Source organism: Camelina sativa, chromosome 9, assembly GCF_030686135.1.
Source record: "Camelina sativa cultivar CO46 ecotype springtype chromosome 9, ASM3068613v1".
Lineage (NCBI taxonomy): Eukaryota > Viridiplantae > Streptophyta > Magnoliopsida > Brassicales > Brassicaceae > Camelina > Camelina sativa.
Window position 1 is genome coordinate 16,368,611 of NC_141888.1, and position 19,668 is coordinate 16,388,278.

A 19,668-nucleotide genomic window follows, 5' to 3' on the forward strand; every position below is an offset into this window, starting at 1 on the left:
GTTACGTTTTTGGTTTGGGAAAACCCTAAGGTCAGGTATATAAGGGAAACACTCGACGTTTTAGAGAGTTTAGCCACTTTTTCTTTCCAGAGAGAAAAAGAAAGAGAGAAAAATATTTGAAAGAGTTTTTGGAGTCTTGTTGAGTTCTAAGCCGTTTATGGAGAGATCTTTCCCTGTGAGTGGAGATCTGGGGCTGAGGACCTGAGAGGAGGTTGCTAGGAGGCTATTTTCGTGGGTTTTAGATCAGATTCGTCATTTTCAAATGTGAGTGTGTGACCATGGCTGATCTAAGCAATTACTTGTGTGTGTTTTATGTGATTTTATGTGTTGATTGCTTATGTGCTTGTGTGTGAGTATTTGTCGTGAGTTTTGTGGCCTTTGGAGGATGTTATCGGCATCACGGAGCCAAGATGAGTCGGAGCAGTTCATATTCCGTGATGCTTCACACGACTGCATTGATTGATGCAAGGTGTGCATCGGTCGACGCAAGTAGGGATTTGATGGAGACGATGGTAGTTGCATCGATCGATTCATGGAGTGCATCGGTCGACGCATGGGCGTTGCATCGGTCGATGTAAGGAGTGCGTCGGTCGACGCAAGGCCGCATTGACGGCGCATGTGTTCAGAGTTGCCGAGTTTGCTTGTTTCTTTGTTGTATTGATTGTGTTTGTCTTTTCGCTAGTGTGTATAGCCCAATAGATGGGAGGATCGCCACACTGAGTGTTTCTGATAATACTCACGCATCTCATTTGTGTTTGTAGTGCAGGTAAAGGCAAAGTGTGATCATGGAATCAAGGCGATGAAGAGGAGGATGTTCTAGTGGCTCGTTGATGTGTTGTCTGGATTCTGTTAGCTTGCTAGAGCCTCCTCGTTAGAATGTTGCTAGGTTGTTGGTTTAATGTTTAATGACTGTTGGATAGTTTATTACAGTTTTTGATGGATTGGTTATTAGTTTATTTGTTATTGGATAATTGCCGGTTTGATGTTGTTGGTTATTTCCGGTGTTTGTGTTCTATTTGGGTTAGGATGTTAGTGACTATGAGATCACTAGAGAGTTATTATACTAAAAAATAATGGGTCGGATCATTTCAATAATAAAATAAATCAAATTTTAGACCGCATAGACCATAATTTGAATCTTTAAAAACGAATATTAATTGTTCAATCTAAAAAAAATTGTAGGGAGTCAAAAATTCCGACTAGGTGATAAATTTCTTTTAAAGATAAATTTTGACTGAATAACGGGTCAGAAGTTGAATATATATAGTTAATTTCATACATTTTTTGTTCAAATTCATAATTTTATATAATAAATAATTTTAAAATATTTTAATTTGGAACATTGAAAAGTGCTTTAACTTGATATTTTTAATGAATATGATAAGTATTTAACTGATTAATTTTTTAAAAATTGTAAATACACTAATTTGATTTTCTTAAAACAGTTATATCAATATTATAGCATGCGGCAGGTTAAATATTATGAGTTATATGATGGAATGAATTATGATCCTTGGTTAAATGTAAATGTTAAGATTAATTATATGATAAGATGGATTAAATAAGGTTTGACACCTCTAAATAGTTAGAGGGGGTATTGGTTTGGGATTTAAGGAGAATTTTAATGACTTTGAATAAAATCATAGAAAGTATAAAATGAAGGATTTTAAGAGATTGTTTAGAAATTTTTTTAAAATCTTGCTGATTTGTTTTCCTAATCTTGTAAAATCTTTCATAAAATCTTGCAAACTTTCTCAAAAAATATTGCACAATATTCTCTTGTTTATACAACGCTTTTGTCAAAAAATAGATAAAAAATATAAAGAGAAAGAGAGAAAGAGACTCGGAGGAGGACATGGTGGGAGGTTAAAATCTCCAGAACATTGTTTTATTACTAGAAATTTTTTTCATTATCATAAACGTTGGTTCTTGCTCGATGGTGTTGAAGGAATCTGACGTGACGGGCCATGGTTCTTCCTTGGTGGTGGTGGAGGAATCAGACGTAATGGTTCATTGATCTTGCTCGGTGGTGGTGGTGGTGAAGGAATTGGACGTGATGGTTCATTGAGTTTTATAATTTTCTTGTTCTGTTTTGCTCTGTTTTGCTTTGTTTTGATACTTTAGCTTTCGATCATTGCTAAATAATTGTAAATCTGTTTTTTTTTTTTGCTGGGTATATGAGTTTGGTTGAGATGGGTGGAGATATGATGGAAGATAATTAGGAAGACCCACGTTGAAAACCCAGTTTATTATTTCTTCATTTTTTACGAAAGAAAAACAAAAAGTCATGGACTATGATTCACAATCTCTCTATTTTATGAGAGTGTTTCAATGACTTTTCTTATGAAGAAAATACTATAGAATCATAAACTAATAACATAATAATTAAATTCATTAACAATCCAAGATTCTTTTGTTTGTTTTGAATAACATAAAACTTTTAATGACTTGATAAAACTCTTAATCCAATAACACTAGATTTATGAAGATTTTAGATAACTTTTTACAAATCCACAACTAATAACACCAAATTTTAAGAGAGTTTTAAAAAGTCTTGATTGAATAACAACATATTTTACATAACTTTTAAAGTCATTAAAATTCTCTTTAAATTCCAAACCAATACCCCCTCTAAAATTTGATTTTTAAACTTTATCATTTGTTCCACAATATAATATAACTGAAACTATATTGGTGTTTAAAACATATTACACCATTATAACTATATTAAAGTTTTAATAATAATATTATACCAAAACCTGCTCAGCCCCTTGTGAAGCAATAATAAGCTCCCCTAATGCTTTACTAGCGCCAAGTAAGACCCATACAGCCGTCTACACCATGACCCCATCATGAAAGACAGTATCCGCAGCCGCCTCTCCTTGTTCCAATTCTTTCCCCTGTGCAATAACATCATCCACAACCAAAGTAGGATCCTGAATAGAACCAGAATCAGATTCAGTGAACAATACTTTCCTAACCTTCTTTGGTTTCTTTGCTCTGACTGAGAGCTCCTTGAAGCTGTCCTTTGCTTCGGACCATCAGAATCAATCCCCTTCAAACCCGATGCCCATTATACTGAGCATAGCTAGTGAAACGAGACTGAGTAGGAACCTCTCCAATATGACCTGTTGGACGAGACCTTCCTGCACCCTGATTTTGACCACTTGACCCACGTTGTTTACCCTCCCTAGGCGCTTCCCGACCATCATGACCTGTAGAGTTCCCCTTGAGCTTACCATCAGACCCTTGCCTTCGACTCTTATCACTATTCACTGCTCCACGGTAACTGAGAGCTGGTGTGTCCTCCTCTCGCACCTCAGTAAGTCGCTGCACCTCCTCAGTCTTAGGAATCACAAGAGTAGGGCAATGAATCGCTGATAACAGGATTTTCAACCGGGGTATCAATTCTCTATGCAGTTGTAGTACAAAGGGTTATCAATCCAAATGGTTGTTTATGCTATTAGGAAGGATGCAATCAGAACAATGCAAGTCAAGCCAAGCAAAAATGGGGGTTTGTCTAACAATTCTAAAATAATAAAAGAAAATAATATAAACAAGTAACCACACGACCTAACCACTCGATGCAATCATTCGAGTACAGGATTGGGTGGGGTGATCGAGTTAACAAATGAAGTATGAACAACTCGAGGGGTTACTCGAAGCAGGTTATCATGTACCTGTTCGGGTAAGGGATCGAGTGATTAATAAAAACGCAAACAATTAAGATACGAAAGCTTCTAAGGATGGGGTAATCGACTCCTAAGTGTTCCTGACCAATACAGATGTCTTACAAGCCTCAAGCAAATATTCCCTAGACAATGAATCTCTAAAATCTTGTTAAACACTCTCGTGATAGAAACAATCAACCTTGATCACTCCCCTACCCAACTCTCGTTGGAGAAACATGACCAAGCAGGCAATAAGAACCGATTCATTATTGTCAGTAAACCCCTTACTCATCTAATCTCTTAGGCTATGTGAGTAAACCTCTAGCATTGGTTGATTCAAGCATTTCATCTACACCTCTCGGTGGTAAAACACCCTAGATCTAATCTCACCCTCTCGGTTTATTGACAGCATTAAGAACACCAATCTAGAAGGGAATTTATAAATCAAAAACAATCAATCTAAGACATCCTAACTGATCAAGAACACAAAATCATCTATCCCATCCCTAGAAACTTTACTACACTACTCAGAAATCATTGCAAGAAACATAAAAGCACATATGAACGAAAATTGCATTTTATTCAAAGATAGAGTAGAAAATAAAGAGTACAAAGTAGAAATCTAAAGAAATGATAAAAATATATGAAATAAATCCTAACAAAAAGTGAAAAGTGTTTTGAGTCGCTCAGTTCTCTCTCAAAAGCTCTCGCTCTCTGGTTTGAGGGTCTGCGGCGTGCTCGTTTACGAGGAAGAAGAGGAGGGGTTTATATATGGAAACCCCTTTCACCTAGCTTCCTAGTCCTGCCCGAGGGTCTACTCGATGGGGTGCACGAGGATGAGGTCGGGTTACTCCTCGGGTAGATCTTCGGGTTGTTCTTCCTGCTCTCGGATCCTCCTCGATCGTGTTGGGGTTCGGACTGTTCTTCCAGCTCGATGGCTCCTTCGGAACATGTTTGGGTTTGTCCTTGTTTTTCCCCATTTTAGGCTCTTAAGCACCTGTTTTCATCCAAAGTATGCAAATGCAAGAATGCAACACCCTAAATGACCTAAAAGTGAATTTCTACAGTTAATGACCTAAAAATGCTAAGGTAAGGGTATAAACAATGCAAAATATGGACAAAAAAGGATGCTAAAAACATGTAAATTAGAGGGTTATCACTCGCCTCATGACAGAGACTAGAAAAAAGCTTGTAGACCCCAAACTAACGCTCAAAGTGAAGCTTCACCATAGTGATCTCACCACCAGAGAACTCTATCTCTTTCTCCAAACACAGCAGTGAGAGAGCATCCATTGTCACCTGCACTCTGCCACCATCAATGTCCACAACCTCCACTTGTCCCAAAGCTGCCCCAATATCGCGAAAATTAGGGTCTGCCCAGAACTGCAAAGGAATCCCCAATATCCTTATCCAGAACTTCAAGGTAGAAGGATAAGAGGGATCCATCGATGGCTTCCACCAGACCAGAGAAATCATCCAGTTATCAAAGTGAAACGGCTCCATCTTCAACACCTCAACAATATCTTCCTCAGTATCAAAGTCAAACTGAAATTTTCCTATACCCAAATTCGCACCAGTAGTAACCTTCTCTTCCAAATGCCAAATCCGGGGGAACATAAACAATATAGACTTCATGTCCTGTTGACGAGGATTGTGGCATCGATCTATTATGGTCGTAGAGTAACACACAATCAGTGCTGAGTTATCAAACTGTCGGATCTTGATCTTACGTAGAGGAACCTTCCTTGACATCACAACCCCGGTGAAACTACTTTCCAGTAAGTGACTTTGAGACATGGAGATCAACAAGAACCATGCAATACCCGCAGAAAGTCGTAAAAAGACAAAAGTAATTGCAAAACTGTAAGAAGCAACCACGAAAAGAAGCTAGAATGAATAAAGCTCTTCTCGGACATCCCCTTTAAATACACTCACTTCTCCCATAATTGAACCCATAGAAGACGAAAACTTTCCTCCCCCCAAATATGCCAAATATTTTGGTGAATCAAAAGATAAAATTTCCATCGTGCAGAGCAAGACTGATCCTGCCATGGAAAGTGAATAACCACCCTATCAAAACAAGACGCATCCTAATTATCGTCTTAATGACTTGCCAAATCTGAGCCGATATGCAATAACTCCTTGGGGTTGAACTGGCGAGGGAACTCCAAAAATCTTCAGGATGGGTTGGAGAGTTCCAGTCTGCCTTTTTACTGGGTGACAAAGGGGTATTTGGTTTTGAGCGGACAAAGGGATCCCATGGTGGTGGTTTTCGTCGCTGGTAGAGTGGTTGTTGGGATGGGAAGGTACTTGTTTGATGATGGTGTGCCATTAATGTGCTTCTCCGGCGACAGTTCTGGGTCTCCTGAGCAATCTCGAGATTCGGTTCTCCTATTTTCCTTGTCAACACCCAACAGACCCATTGTGATCTTCAATTAAAGAATTAGTATTGCGACAGATCCCTACCACGATCCTCCCAAGAACCACCTCCATCGTATTTCCACCAAATACCAAGCTTCGCCCATCATACCCACCTTTATCTTCGAGAAAGAAATTGAGCATGGGCTAAAGAACCAAACCCGAGACCCCTCCGAAATCCACCTCCTACATTTCCCTAATCCGCATCTTACATCACCCAACAAACCCTCAGACCATCCAATCGACACCAAGAAAAATCCCTAACCAAATCCGAACCACTTTGATTCATAAAACTTAGAACCCTAATGTTGCCGTCGCTATCGCCTTTGGCAGAGATTTTTTTTTTCTTTTGAAGATGGTATTTTCGTAAATATCTAATTATTGAAAGATATAAAATAGAATTAAAGTCTTATTTAATTTTTTCGGAGATTTTAACCTACTTTTGGCAGTTCACATAAACCAAATACGTACATTGCACTTGCAAAAATGATAAATGACAGATCACATAAAATTTAGTAAACAAAAAAATGAGTTGTTGACTCCCTGTAAAAATATATTTTTCTTATTCTTCATTTCCTTTTGTACCTCCTTATATCTTTCTTCTTTTAAGTATTTATTAAAAGTGAAAAAAATAGACCACGTTTATTGTGTGACCTAATTCCTTATATGTATTGTCTTTTGATGATGAAAACTTGTATATAATCCCGTAGAGAGAAGATTGTTGAGCCTGGATTAAAAGAAAAAGACTCATAAAAGCATTACAAAAACCATTAGTCCTGAGGTTTGGCTATCTATTTGGTAATCGAAGCTAAGACATATCCAAACATTGGTCCGATGGAATAAGAATCAGGTACACATTTGAGTGAATCTATGTTATATATGGTTACCATATACCTACACCTTATGCAAAGATTAATAGGTTTTGGATTTATAATTTTCTTCCACTCGTAGATCATCTTTCGTTTTATTAATTGTTCTGACATTAGTAATCATGTTTTGTTAATATTTGTTATATGATTCGATAACTGTTGGGTGAAAAACGAATCTGTAATATGATATCCAAAGTCCTAGAAAAAGTTCAAATTTCATTATGAGTGGCATGAGAAATTTGTAAACCAGTGAGATGTTATCCTAGAAGAAATAAATACGATGTTTCATTGTCCAGGTTAAGGGATTCGATTTTTAGCTCGAAAGAAACAGAGATGGATCAGATAACGAGGGAGAAGAGTGAGGATAAGCAAGTGAAGAAGAAAGCTAAGTTAGAATGGAGAGAGTGGGAATGTGCAAAGCCAATTGGGGAAGTGATTAAACGTACTGGTGGCAAAGAAAAGAAGAAATGTCATTATGAGACATTCGAGTTTCATGGCAAACGATATGGACTGGTGAGTTTTATTTTGTTATAAGATTTTGAGTTAAAAAAAAAAAACAATTTGTGTGATAAGACTATTTTAATGAAACTTTTCTGTTCTATATGTGTAATTCTTGTAATACCCATTTACATTAGGCTTTTTTCTTAATTTTGGTAGGAAGATACAGTGCTTTTGGTTCCGGAAATCTCTAACCAAAACAACTATGTTGCGATCATCAAGGTACTACGAAATATGGAATTGTTTTTCATATATATACTTTTAGGTTAATCAAATCATAATCAACAATTAAATATGATTTTTTTCAATTGTTTGTTGGACAGGATATTTATGTAAAAGAAATAGATGGACTTGTGAAGTTGGAGGTGCAATGGTTTTACCGTCGAGAAGATATTGAAATAAAACAAGTTGGAAAGTGGGAATCTAAAGACTCAGGGGAGATTTTCTTCAGTTTCTATCGTGATGAAGTGTTTGCTGAATCTGTGAAGCACGATTGTCTTGTGTATTTTGTGCCAGATGATAAGCAAATTTCAAATTATACTGAGCATCCCGACTTCATCGTGAAAAAGGTTTATGATAGTATCAACAAGAAGTTGAGGAAGTTTTCTGATAAAGGCTTTAATCTGCATCAAAAGGCTGAGATTAATATTCTCGTGGCAAATACAATTTCGAGGATTGCTTATCTCCTTGACAATAAGGAATTCCAAATGACTAAGATTTCGAGGCGTAAAAGATCAGTTAGGAAAAGATGTGTCTCCAAAACTGAGATAGAGAGTTCTGGAAACAATGCTGATGAGGTCTCTGAGAAGGTAGAATCATTACCATCCAGTGATTTTGATCGTGACAAGAAAATGACTGAGCTTTTGGAAGCACTACTTCAGCACATATGTTGTGCAAGTAAGGAGAAGCAAGCTGGCGATGTTGACTTTATGTCACCAGATAATGTTGTTGTGGTGGTATTTGCTCTTGAGCAAGCTTTATATGATTCTTTTGGAGAAGATATACCAAAGTATAATTATAAGTTGGAGCTTCTGGTTGAGCAACTCAAGGTTAGTTTAACTTAGTTCTTTCTCTCCTTCATTTTTTTTTACAATTGTTTTCATGATTTGTTTTGGCATGCATATGTGTTGACGGAAGTCCTAGGCTTTGGCAGTTATTTCATTCAAAAATATAAAATGTGGTTCTATTGGAAGTTGATCTAACGAATTAAGGATGAGAAAATGTTTTAGAATAAGCTATAAGGTACAATAGAACATCGTACACCGTATAAATATATATGTAATTGTTACAAGGAATTTCTCAATAATTTTTTTTCAAAGAAAAGATATAATCATTGGAAGAAATTATTCATTTATGCATATGTAAAATATTATACAAAAAAATTACTCCCTCCGTTACAGAAAAATGTCATTTGAAAGTTTAATCTTGTGTTTACAAAATGTGTTATTTGGTACTTTATATATGCTTTGTATAACATGAAATAATATGGGTTTTAATCATACATGATATATACACCGTATGTAAGTATAGTTACATAATATTACATGATCCAGCTAAGTTCTATACTAATATTCTTTATAAATACATATTGGAGAACATTACAAATTGTGTACCAACCATTGAAGTTAGCTTCTATTTTCTTTAGTTATTTTACTTTTGTATTTGAATGTTTAATTGTGATATCTTATTGTTTGTTTTGTAGAACTCACCAGTATTAGCTAGAAGACTTCTCAGGGGCGGATTAAAACCTGAACAGGTTATAAAGATGAAATGCTATGAGCTGGAACTGGTAATATACCCAAATTTCTTTTAGTAAATATGGAATGTTACTGTTATAGCAATACCACTGAACCAGAATTTCAATGTTTATTGTTAATTACATCTTATGTGATTTTGACATGTTAAATTGCTGAGATGCGCTTTTTTTATATTTTTCTTTATATTTTTTATATATATATATATATAACTTTTGTTGAAACATAGGCTGATTTTGAAGAACTGGAGTAAGATGCTGGATCGGATTCACCTCCAAAAGTGTTGGGCTTAAAGATTTTCTTCTTCTTCTTCTTTTTAATCGGTAGACAGAGTTATTTTATTTTCCCCTACAATATCCTTTCAAGATATGTTGCAGATCATAACTTCTTTTTTCAAGACCTATTATTTTAAAAATTCAAGTATGAAAGTTTAAACAGGTTACATGTGCTGGCATGTATTTTATTGAATTATAGGTACAAATAATTTGTTTTGGGTGCAATTCTCTCATTTAAAAAAAAAAAATATATATATATATATATATATATATATATATATATATATATATATATATATATATAAGTAGTACATGTTAAAACTTTTAATGTTTAGCGTCTTTAAAAAAAATACAAGGATATATAGAACTTAATATAGCATTAATAAACCATGGGTCCAACCACTGAATCAAGGAAATGTCATGCTTAACAGGTTTAATGGACTATAATAATTAAAAGGAACTAAGCCTGACTATAATCAAGTCTTCTTTGCTTATAATGGATCGAATAAATCAAAAAAAGAAAAAAGAAAAGAGAAGGCTCATATTGGGCCTAAAACCAAAAGCCCTTTAGTATAATAATACTCCCGGGGTATTGATAAAAATTTATAGGGTTTTTTTTTTACAAAAGTCTCTCTCTCTCTCTCTCGTCGCCGTTCTTTCTTCCTCTGTGATCAAATCGGCGAGATGGGTCACTCCAATGTCTGGAACTCTCATCCAAAGAAGTACGGCCCTGGATCCCGTACCTGGTAAATTCATCTTCCTCCCTCGCCGATTCGCTTGCTTCTTACATGTATAGAACCAACGCAAGATTTTTGTCTTTATCTGTTGATGAATCTGATCAGATTGGATTAGTTTTGGTTTCAGTTTCCTCTATTGATTCATTGTAGTGAAATAGTATAGCTCAACTGTTAAGTCGCATTTTATGTTTTTGCTCTAATTGTGATTTGAGTTTGTGAGAATTTGAGATTAGCTTTGTCTGTGAGAGAGATTGTTACATTTGGCTTTTTTAACTAGGAGATTAGCTTATGTGTTATGAGATTGTTATATTTGGATTATGTGAGATTAGCTTATGTGTTATATTTGGCATTTGAAAAGATTCTGACTTTGTAATTTTGCAAATGATTGTGTGTGTGTATTTTTGAAGCCGTGTGTGCGGGAACTCCCACGGGCTGATCAGGAAGTATGGATTGAACTGCTGTAGACAGTGCTTCCGCAGCAATGCTAAGGAGATTGGATTCATCAAGGTAGTAGATTCAACTTATGAGAATGTATATACTACTGATTTGCATCTCCTTTCATTAACATGATGATTGTTCATTCTGATTTCGTTTTCTTGTTTTTGCAGTACCGTTAATGAGAGGCGCCTCACTTCTTTGATTGATGCGTATAATAGACAAACATGAATTGCCTTTGAAAGACCCTTTCAAGTTGTTGTTGTTGTTGCATTTATTGTTATTTTCAATTTGTTGCCATTTGTCTCTAATTAAAGCTTTATGTAAAATTTGGAGTAATGATGTTTTAGTTATTCTTGTTTTTTTCTTCTTTCTTTTTTATCAAGTCATATTTTGGTTTTGATTTATATTTTGCATTACTGTGAGATCAGTTTCTGTTTATAAGACTTGTCTAAACATCATAAACTGATAAAAGACACTAATTATGATTAGCCTTAAAATTGCTCTCTTGCTCTCAGTCTGATTCACCAAATTAGAACAGAAAGAAACAACATATTCTAACACATCTTTGCGAGTTGTTTGAAGTTCTTTTTGGTTTTGTTTTGTGTTTTTTTTTTTTTTTCCGTATGCTTATTAATCCCTAAGATTGTCATTTGTCAAAACCTTTAATTATCAAGCTTGTGAAGTCAAACGAAGAACTTGACAAAGTCCATGGGATAACTTTATAGTATCCAGCTTTTAGACCTTATTTATCAGGGAGATCATGATAGAGTTCTTAGGTTTTTGGGTAAAAAAAATTAATCAGAATTGAAAAAAAAAAAAAGTAAGATCTCCTCTTATATAAGAGATGGAATCGTGGTCTAAAGGGCGATACGTGTCGCCATTATATTGGTCTAAATAATAATACAAAAGAGAAAAAAAAAACATTTCGTCGATTTATTTCTTTTTTTCCTCTCTTTCTCTCGGTTGCGATTAATCGACGATTACGATTGATGAATATGGAATCTGAAGCTTGAAGGCTTTGAATCGAATGACCTGGAATCAGAGGAAGGGTATGGATTCGAAGGGACTGGAGAGAAAGAGATAAGTAGCAACGGTGATTTGGAAGCCAATCTCCGAAGAAAGAATCGACTAACAGTTGGAGATTGATGCGGATTGAATATGGAGTCGATTTAATTGGTAGAGAGATTGAATCAATTGGAATCAGAAAGGTATGTTTCTTAGTACAATTGTTTGAATCGGAAATTGTTTTATGATTAGGGTTTTTTTTATTTTGGATCCGAATTGAGGGTTATATGATGTTTGTTGGAAAATTAGGGTTTTTGTTGTGCATGTGTTCCAAATTGATCATTTTATTTGATATTGTTTCACCTTCAGTTTCATTTATCATATAGTAAAGCAACACCTCTGGGTTGATTTTCTGATGATTCTCATTGTATAGTGTGGATTCAGTCTTTTTCTAGATACTAATGTTCAGGTGGTCTCTTTGCAGGCTCCATCTATGGTCTTCATTGATGAATTAGATGCTGTTGGAAGGGAGCGTGGGTTAATAAAGGGTTCTGGAGGACAAGAAAGGGATGCCACTCTTAATCAGGTTCCAAACATTTTAGATTGTGTAATAGTCTTCTTCGGTTTTTAAGGGATGAAAAATTTATTCGTTTTGTTGTGTGTTACAGCTCCTTGTTTCTTTAGATGGTTTTGAAGGAAGAGGAGAGGTCATTACCATCGCTTCCACAAACAGACCAGACATTCTAGATCCTGCGCTTGTGAGGCCTGGAAGGTTTGACCGCAAATTTTTTATCCCTATACCTGGTCTTATTGGACGGATGGAGATTCTGCAGGTAATGACTTGGTCTTGGTGTATGTGGTTTTGTATTCTTAAACTTGTAAATTTGCAAAGTTCTTCCGCAATATAGAGTTTGTCCTTCGGTTCAAAGCTATATCTTTGTTTTGGTGTTGCTGTTTTAAGTCCATGCTCGTAAGAAGCCAATGGCTGAAGATTTGGACTATATGGCAGTTGCTAGCATGACAGATGGCATGGTTGGAGCAGAGCTTGCCAATATCGTTGAGATAGCAGCAATTAATATGATGCGTGATGGAAGAACAGAGGTGTGATCAATATTTTTAGTTCGAATTGTATCTGCTTTTACTTTTGGATGGGTTTGGTTTGGAATGTTAGGATAGTGTACCAATGGTAATATGGTGTGAGTGAATTTGATTAAGCTCTTGGACGTTGTGCTAGAGAAGCAGCTTAGGCTAATAATAAGTTGAATTTATTTTTGATACCAGCAAGTAATCGTATATTCTCTGTAACTCTAATGTAGTTAACAACAGATGATTTGCTTCAAGCTACACAAATATGTATTAATGTTTTATTATGTTTTGTATGTTTGAAAATTAATAAAAATGGAATATTTTTTTAATTTTATAAAATCTTAAATGTTTATACATTTATACCACTTCTATTCTATTTAAAATTTTAAAATTTTTAAAAACAATATTTTCAAAAATAAGAGACCCAAAATAAGAACCTACCAATAAAAAGAAAATTTTATCTAAGAGATCATGGATTCTTATATTCCAAACAGTACACAATTAATTCATAAAAAATTTAAGAACTCCCCTTATATGAACCCCCCAATAATCTTGCTCTTAGCCACCTTGTATCACACAATTTCTTTTAATTTTAATCTATGGTTAGTCAAATCTTAGACAGATTTGCTTGCAAAGATAAGCACTTTTGACTCGTGAAAACTTTGTTGGAACTTTTTTTCTGGTTCTTAATTTAATGAAAAATATTTTCCTAACAAAAAATAATAGTTCTAGAGAGTAGAGATAACAACATATATATTTTTGTTAGGAAAATATTAAACATATATAGGCCACATTACTCCAATTTTCTTTGTTTGGCTGTAGATCTTGGTCTCAAATATATTTTGGGATTCTTCTTTTTTATCGACTATATTATTAACCATAGAACATATTTATATAAGTTTTTTTTCCCAAATTAAAGCCTATAAATCTCTGAGCACGGCACTGTATACATCAAGTAAGATTTGTTCAGGGTTTGCTATGTAAGAGAGGATATGGGCCTTGACAGAAAGAATGGAGATACAGCCCAAGCCCAACAAGATAATCTTAACCTAAGTCAACAGAAGAAGACAAAGTCTTCATCGACAATACAACCCTGCAAAAAAGAGGAGCAGAGCGACACAACAACGCACCAGACGGAACAGACCTGCACAACAAAGGATCAGACCTGCAAGTCAGAGGAACGGTAACAAATTCAAAAGCTCATCAATCCCTATCAAGACAGCTGGTAGTTAAAGATAAGGTTTTCCCCCAAAAGTCTAGATTGTTCTATAACTCTTGTATATAAATAGTGTTGTAAAACTCTACAAAAGATTTAATGAGAAAAGTATATTCAGAACAAATACACCCTTAGTTTCTCTGTTCGTTCATGGTATCAGAGCCATTTTAAGCTCTCACAGGCATTTCAATGGCAACCACATACCCCTTTCCCGACAACGTCCATGTCTCGAGCTCAGTCACGCTCAAACTCAACGACAACAACTATCTACTATGGAAGACACAGTTCGAGTCTCTACTGTCCTGTCAGAAACTCATCGGGTTCGTCAATGGAGCTGTCTCGGTCCCAGCTCAGACCCAACGTGTTACAAACGGTGATGTCACCACCGAAGTCCCCAATCCTCAGTATGAGGCTTGGTTCTGTACGGACCAACTAGTCCGGTCTTGGCTGTTTGGAACCCTCTCCGAAGAGGTTCTTGGTCATGTTCACAGCCTCGAAACCTCTCGTCAAATCTGGGTCTCGCTTGCTGAAAATTTCAACAAAAGCAGCGTGGCAAGAGAATTTTCTCTCCGTCGCAACCTGCAACTTTTTACCAAGAAAGGAAAAACTTTCTCTACTTACTGCAGAGAATTCAAAACCATTTGTGACTCTCTCAGCTCCATTGGGAAGCCTGTAGACGAATCTATGAAGATCTTTGGTTTCCTCAATGGGCTCGGAAGGGAATATGACCCCATTGCTACGGTCATCCAGAGCTCATGGAGCAAACTACCAGCTCCTACCTTCAACGACGTAATCTCAGAAGTTCAAGGATTCGACTGCAAACTACAGTCATATGAGGATACAGACACTGTCACCCCTCACCTTGCCCTCATGACAGAGAAGACGAATCCGTGTGCCCCTCAGTTTGCTCCACATCACAAAAGCCGTGGTGGTCGCTTTGGTCAGAACAGAGGCAGAGGAGGCTATACAATAAGAGGTCGTGGATTTACTCAACACCAGTCCTCCTCTCAAGTTCAAGGAGAGCGACCTGTCTGCCAAATCTGTGGTCGCATTGGTCACACTGCCCTCAAATACTACAACAGATTTGACAACAATTACCAAAGTGATTTCCCAACACAAGCTTTTGCCTCTCTCCGGGTCTCTGAGGAAAATGGTCGAGAGTGGCATCCAGACTCCGCTGCAACAGCCCACATAACATCCTCTACCTCTGGTCTTCAAGGTGTCACCAGTTACGAAGGCAATGATACGGTAATGGTTGGGGATGGAGCCTACCTTCCCATAACACATGTTAGTTCCACCACCATATCTTCCTCCAAAGGTACTATTCCCATTAATGAAGTGTTAGTATGTCCTGACATAAAGAAATCTCTGCTTTCTGTCTCCAAGTTATGCGATGATTATCCCTATGGTGTTTTCCTTGATTCTAATAATCTATACATCATCGATTTAAACACTCAGAAGGTGGTGTTCAAGGGTCCTCGTAAAGAAGGACTCTATGTGCTGCAGAATCAAGAGATTGTGGCTTGTTATTCAAATCGACAATGTGCAGCAAGCTTAGAAACATGGCATCATCGTCTAGGACACTCAAACTCAAGATCTCTGCAGCATCTTCAAGCCTGCAAGGAAATTCAAATTAATAAGAACAGAACATCTCCCATTTGTGAGCCTTGCCAGATGGGAAAGAGCACCAAGCTTCAGTTTTTTTCTTCTACTTCTCGCAGTTTAAAACCTTTAGATAGGATCCACTGTGATCTTTGGGAACCCTCACCGGTTGTGTCAAACCAAGGGTTCAAATATTATGTGGTATTTGTTGATGATTATTCAAGATTCTCATGGTTCTATCCATTACATTTAAAGTCAGATTTCTACTCAGTGTTTATTGCATTTCAAAAGCTGGTTGAGAATCATTTGAATGCAAAAATACGAATCTTTCAAAGTGATGGGGGTGGAGAGTTTACAAGTAATAATTTCATGAAGCATCTTCAAGAGCATGGGATTCATCATCAAATCTCATGTCCCTATACCCCACAACAAAACGGTCTTGCAGAGAGGAAGCATCGACATTTGGTAGAGCTCGGCCTGTCTATGCTATTTCATAGTCACACACCTTTGAAATATTGGGTAGAAGCATTTTTTACGGCCAACTACATCATCAACATCCTACCTTCCTCGGTACTAAATGATGTCAGTCCTTATGCAATGCTTCATCAAGACAAAGTTGACTATTCCTTCCTCCGATTCTTCGGTTCTGCTTGCTATCCATGTCTGAGGCCTCTATCTTAGAACAAATTTGATCCGAGATCACTGCAATGTGTGTTTCTTGGTTATCATAGCCAATATAAAGGCTATCGTTGCCTATATCCTCCCACCGGTAAAGTTTATATATCCAGGCATGTCATATTTGATGAGGGCCACTTTGCATTTAAAGAAAAGTTTCAGCAGCTCTCTCCACCGTATACAACACCCCTTCTCCAGGCTTGGCAACAAATGTACACACACTCCTCCCCGGTGCCTTCACACAGTCTGCAATCGTCCTCCATGCCACCGGGAGATTCTACCACTCCACCGATTCCCAATCCTGTCACGACAATGTCACAAATCGATCCAGAAGAAGAAGTGCTGAACCATGATCATAACCTTGATGAAGATTCCACTGTAGAAACAGAGTCGCCATCTCCCCATTCCTCTGACATAAATACAGAGACAGACTCTGTAATCACTACACATGGTGATCCTCCTCCATGTACAATCACCGTACCAGAGATCACAAACAATCTTCATCCCATGACAACCAGATCCAAGGATGGGATTCAAAAACCGAACAAACGTTATGCTCTTCTTGCCTCCAAACACACTGCAGCTGAACCGAAAAATATTACCATGGCCATGAAGCATCCGGGTTGGAACAATGCAGTCATGGAGGAGATAAACCGAATTCATATGTTGAGAACCTGGTCTCTTACCGAACCAACTGCAGACATGAATATCTTGTCCTCCAAGTGGGTTTTCACAACGAAGCTCAAACCTGATGGCACAGTTGACAAGTTAAAAGCTCGTCTTGTCGCCAAGGGCTTTGATCAAGAAGAGGGAGTGGACTATCTTGAAACCTTTAGTCCTGTTGTAAGGACTGCAACAATACGTTTAGTTCTTGATACGGCAGTTGCTCATTCTTGGCCTATCAAGCAACTTGACGTATCGACTGCATTTCTACACGGTGAATTGCAGGAACCAGTGTTCATGTATCAGCCTTCGGGTTTTGTCGATCCAGACAAACCAAATCACGTATGTCGTCTCACTAAAGCCCTTTATGGCTTAAAACAGGCTCCGAGGGCATGGTTCGATACATTCAGCAACTTCTTGCTCGACTTTGGCTTTGAATGCAGCACATCAGACCCCTCTTTGTTTGTGTGCAATCAACACCAGAAGACCTTGGTGCTCCTGCTATACGTCGATGACATACTCCTCACCGGGAATGATCCATCTCTGCTTGACCAACTCCTCACTGCTCTTAGCACTCGTTTTTCAATGAAGGATCTTGGTCCACCTAGCTATTTTCTTGGCATACAGTTTCAGAATCTATCAGATGGCCTGCTTCTGCAGCAAACAGGTTATGCCTCAAAAATTCTGTTTCAAGCTGGCATGTCGGATTGTAATCCCATGCCCACTCCACTTCCACAACAGCTGGAGAACCTCGACAGTACGCCATTTGCTGAACCAACCTACTTCAGGAGTCTAGCAGGCAAACTGCAATATTTGACAATTACTCGACCGGATCTTCAATATGCAGTAAATTTTATATGCCAAAGGATGCATAGTCCTACTAACTCTGACTTCAGTCTACTCAAGCGGATTCTCAGGTATGTGAAAGGAACCATCAACATGGGTCTTCCAATCCGACGACAAAATAATCCGGTCCTCTCTGCATTCTGTGATAGTGACTATGCTGGCTGCAAGGATACACGGCGATCCACATCGGGATTTTGCATCTTGCTTGGCTCAACTTTAATTTCGTGGTCTGCAAAACGTCAGAAAACTGTCTCCAACTCCTCCACTGAGTCAGAGTATCGAGCTTTATCTGTGGTAGCTTGGGAACTCATGTGGATTTCCTCCCTCCTACGTGATATTGGCGTTTCTCAGTATCAACCCACCCGAGTCTTCTGTGACAACCTGTCTGCGGTCTACCTCTCTGCCAACCCGGCTTTACACAATCGCACTAAACACTTTGACAAGGATTTTCACTTTATCGGGAAAGAGTAGCTCTTGGTCTCATTGAAACGCACCATATCCCGGTGACCCTGCAACTCGCAGACATCTTTACAAAACCTCTCCCACGCCCTTCGTTCTTTGATCTTTGTGGCAAACTCGGCGTGTCTGCATCTAGCGTCTCACCCACGCCAAGTTTGAGGGAGGGTGTAAGAGAGGATATGGGCCTTGACAGAAAGAATGGAGATACAGCCCAAGCCCAACAAGATAATCTCAACCTAAGTCAACAGAAGAAGACAAAGTCTTCGTCGACAATACAACCCTGCAAAACAGAGGAGCAGAGCGACACAACAACGCACCAGACGGAACAGACCTGCACAACAAAGGATCAGACCTGCAAGTCAGAGGAACGGTAACAAATTCAAAAGCTCATCAATCTCTATCAAGACAGCTGGTAATTAAAGATAAGGTTGTCCCCCAAAAGTCTAGAGTTCTATAACTCTTGTATATAAATAGTGTTGTAAAACTCCACAAAAGATTTAATGAGAAAAGTATATTCAGAACAAATACACCCTTAGTTTCTCTGTTCGTTCATGCTACATACCGAGAGAACTAGAGTTTTAAGGCTTGGAGAACGGCAGAACGCTCTAGTAGAAGTGGTAGAAGCTCTTTCCAATCTCGCTTTTTTTACCCGAGAACACTACTAAATCACCGAGGTTATTGAGCACTAGTAATCCACCATTGCAAACATAACAAAATCGCCAGAAACATACACACACAAAGAAAGAATGTTTTACTGTTTCTAACCAAAAGATGACAGGAGATCATAAACTGAAACTGACCTCGACATCAGAAGAAGTCAAGATAAGGGTCTTGACGTTGCGTATCCCACTGATGAGATCCGTCACATCCTCATATCTCTACTCCTTGTGGTTTAGCTTTGGAAATCAAAATTACAATGCAGATGGCCTTGTGGAGCATAATTAGAGCAGTGAAGGTCGTTCGGTGTATCGAGCGAAATAGTACTAAAATGACTGTCACAATCACAGTTATAGGTAACTGAGAGTTCCTTAATGATTTTGTTGGATATGACAAATGACCATGGCGATTTTGGACAATATTTTTGATGTATGGTTAGGTAATATATGAGGAGTAATTTAAATTGAAAAAAAAAAATAGAAGAAGAAGATTAAAAAACACATTAAAAGTTTCTAATTTCGTGGTAAAAGTTAGGCCAATTGTTCACGGCATCAATGACCTCTAAAATTTCGACACAATATATTTCAAAACGAATAGCACATTCCATATCGCCCAAGTTAGGGCATCTATTTCTGCATGGAGTGGAAATAGGAGACGAGAATCCATTCAACTTGATGACGATCCACCCAACACAAACCCAAGACCTTTGATTTGATAATCTACCGATCAAATCATGAGCGGATTGGCACTGGCGCAGAACATATATAAAATTATCATTTAATTTTTCACATATAACATA

At 37.5% G+C, this 19,668-nt stretch overlaps 3 protein-coding genes across 3 annotated transcripts; all 3 read left to right on the forward strand.

Annotated features, from left to right (window-relative positions):
* Positions 1-6,762: 6,762 nt before the first annotated feature.
* LOC104712020 (ASI1-immunoprecipitated protein 3-like) lies at positions 6,763-9,710 on the forward strand. Its single transcript, XM_010428814.3, has 6 exons — positions 6,763-6,939; positions 7,255-7,471; positions 7,616-7,678; positions 7,780-8,505; positions 9,159-9,245; positions 9,440-9,710. The coding sequence occupies exons 2-6, from the start codon at positions 7,292-7,294 to the stop codon at positions 9,461-9,463; spliced, it is 1,080 nt and encodes a 359-aa protein (XP_010427116.1). The 5' UTR covers positions 6,763-6,939; positions 7,255-7,291; the 3' UTR covers positions 9,464-9,710.
* A 349-nt stretch (positions 9,711-10,059) lies between these two features.
* On the forward strand, positions 10,060-11,062 carry LOC109126518 (small ribosomal subunit protein uS14z/uS14y/uS14x). Its single transcript, XM_019230149.2, has 3 exons — positions 10,060-10,231; positions 10,630-10,729; positions 10,831-11,062. Exons 1-3 carry the CDS (start codon positions 10,170-10,172, stop codon positions 10,837-10,839), a joined length of 171 nt encoding a protein of 56 aa, XP_019085694.1. The 5' UTR covers positions 10,060-10,169; the 3' UTR covers positions 10,840-11,062.
* A 743-nt stretch (positions 11,063-11,805) lies between these two features.
* Positions 11,806-12,766, forward strand: LOC104712022 (putative inactive ATP-dependent zinc metalloprotease FTSHI 2, chloroplastic). The gene is made up of 4 exons (XM_087465502.1): positions 11,806-11,868; positions 12,150-12,251; positions 12,334-12,498; positions 12,627-12,766. The coding sequence occupies exons 1-4, from the start codon at positions 11,806-11,808 to the stop codon at positions 12,684-12,686; spliced, it is 390 nt and encodes a 129-aa protein (XP_087321628.1). The 3' UTR covers positions 12,687-12,766.
* Positions 12,767-19,668: the final 6,902 nt, after the last annotated feature.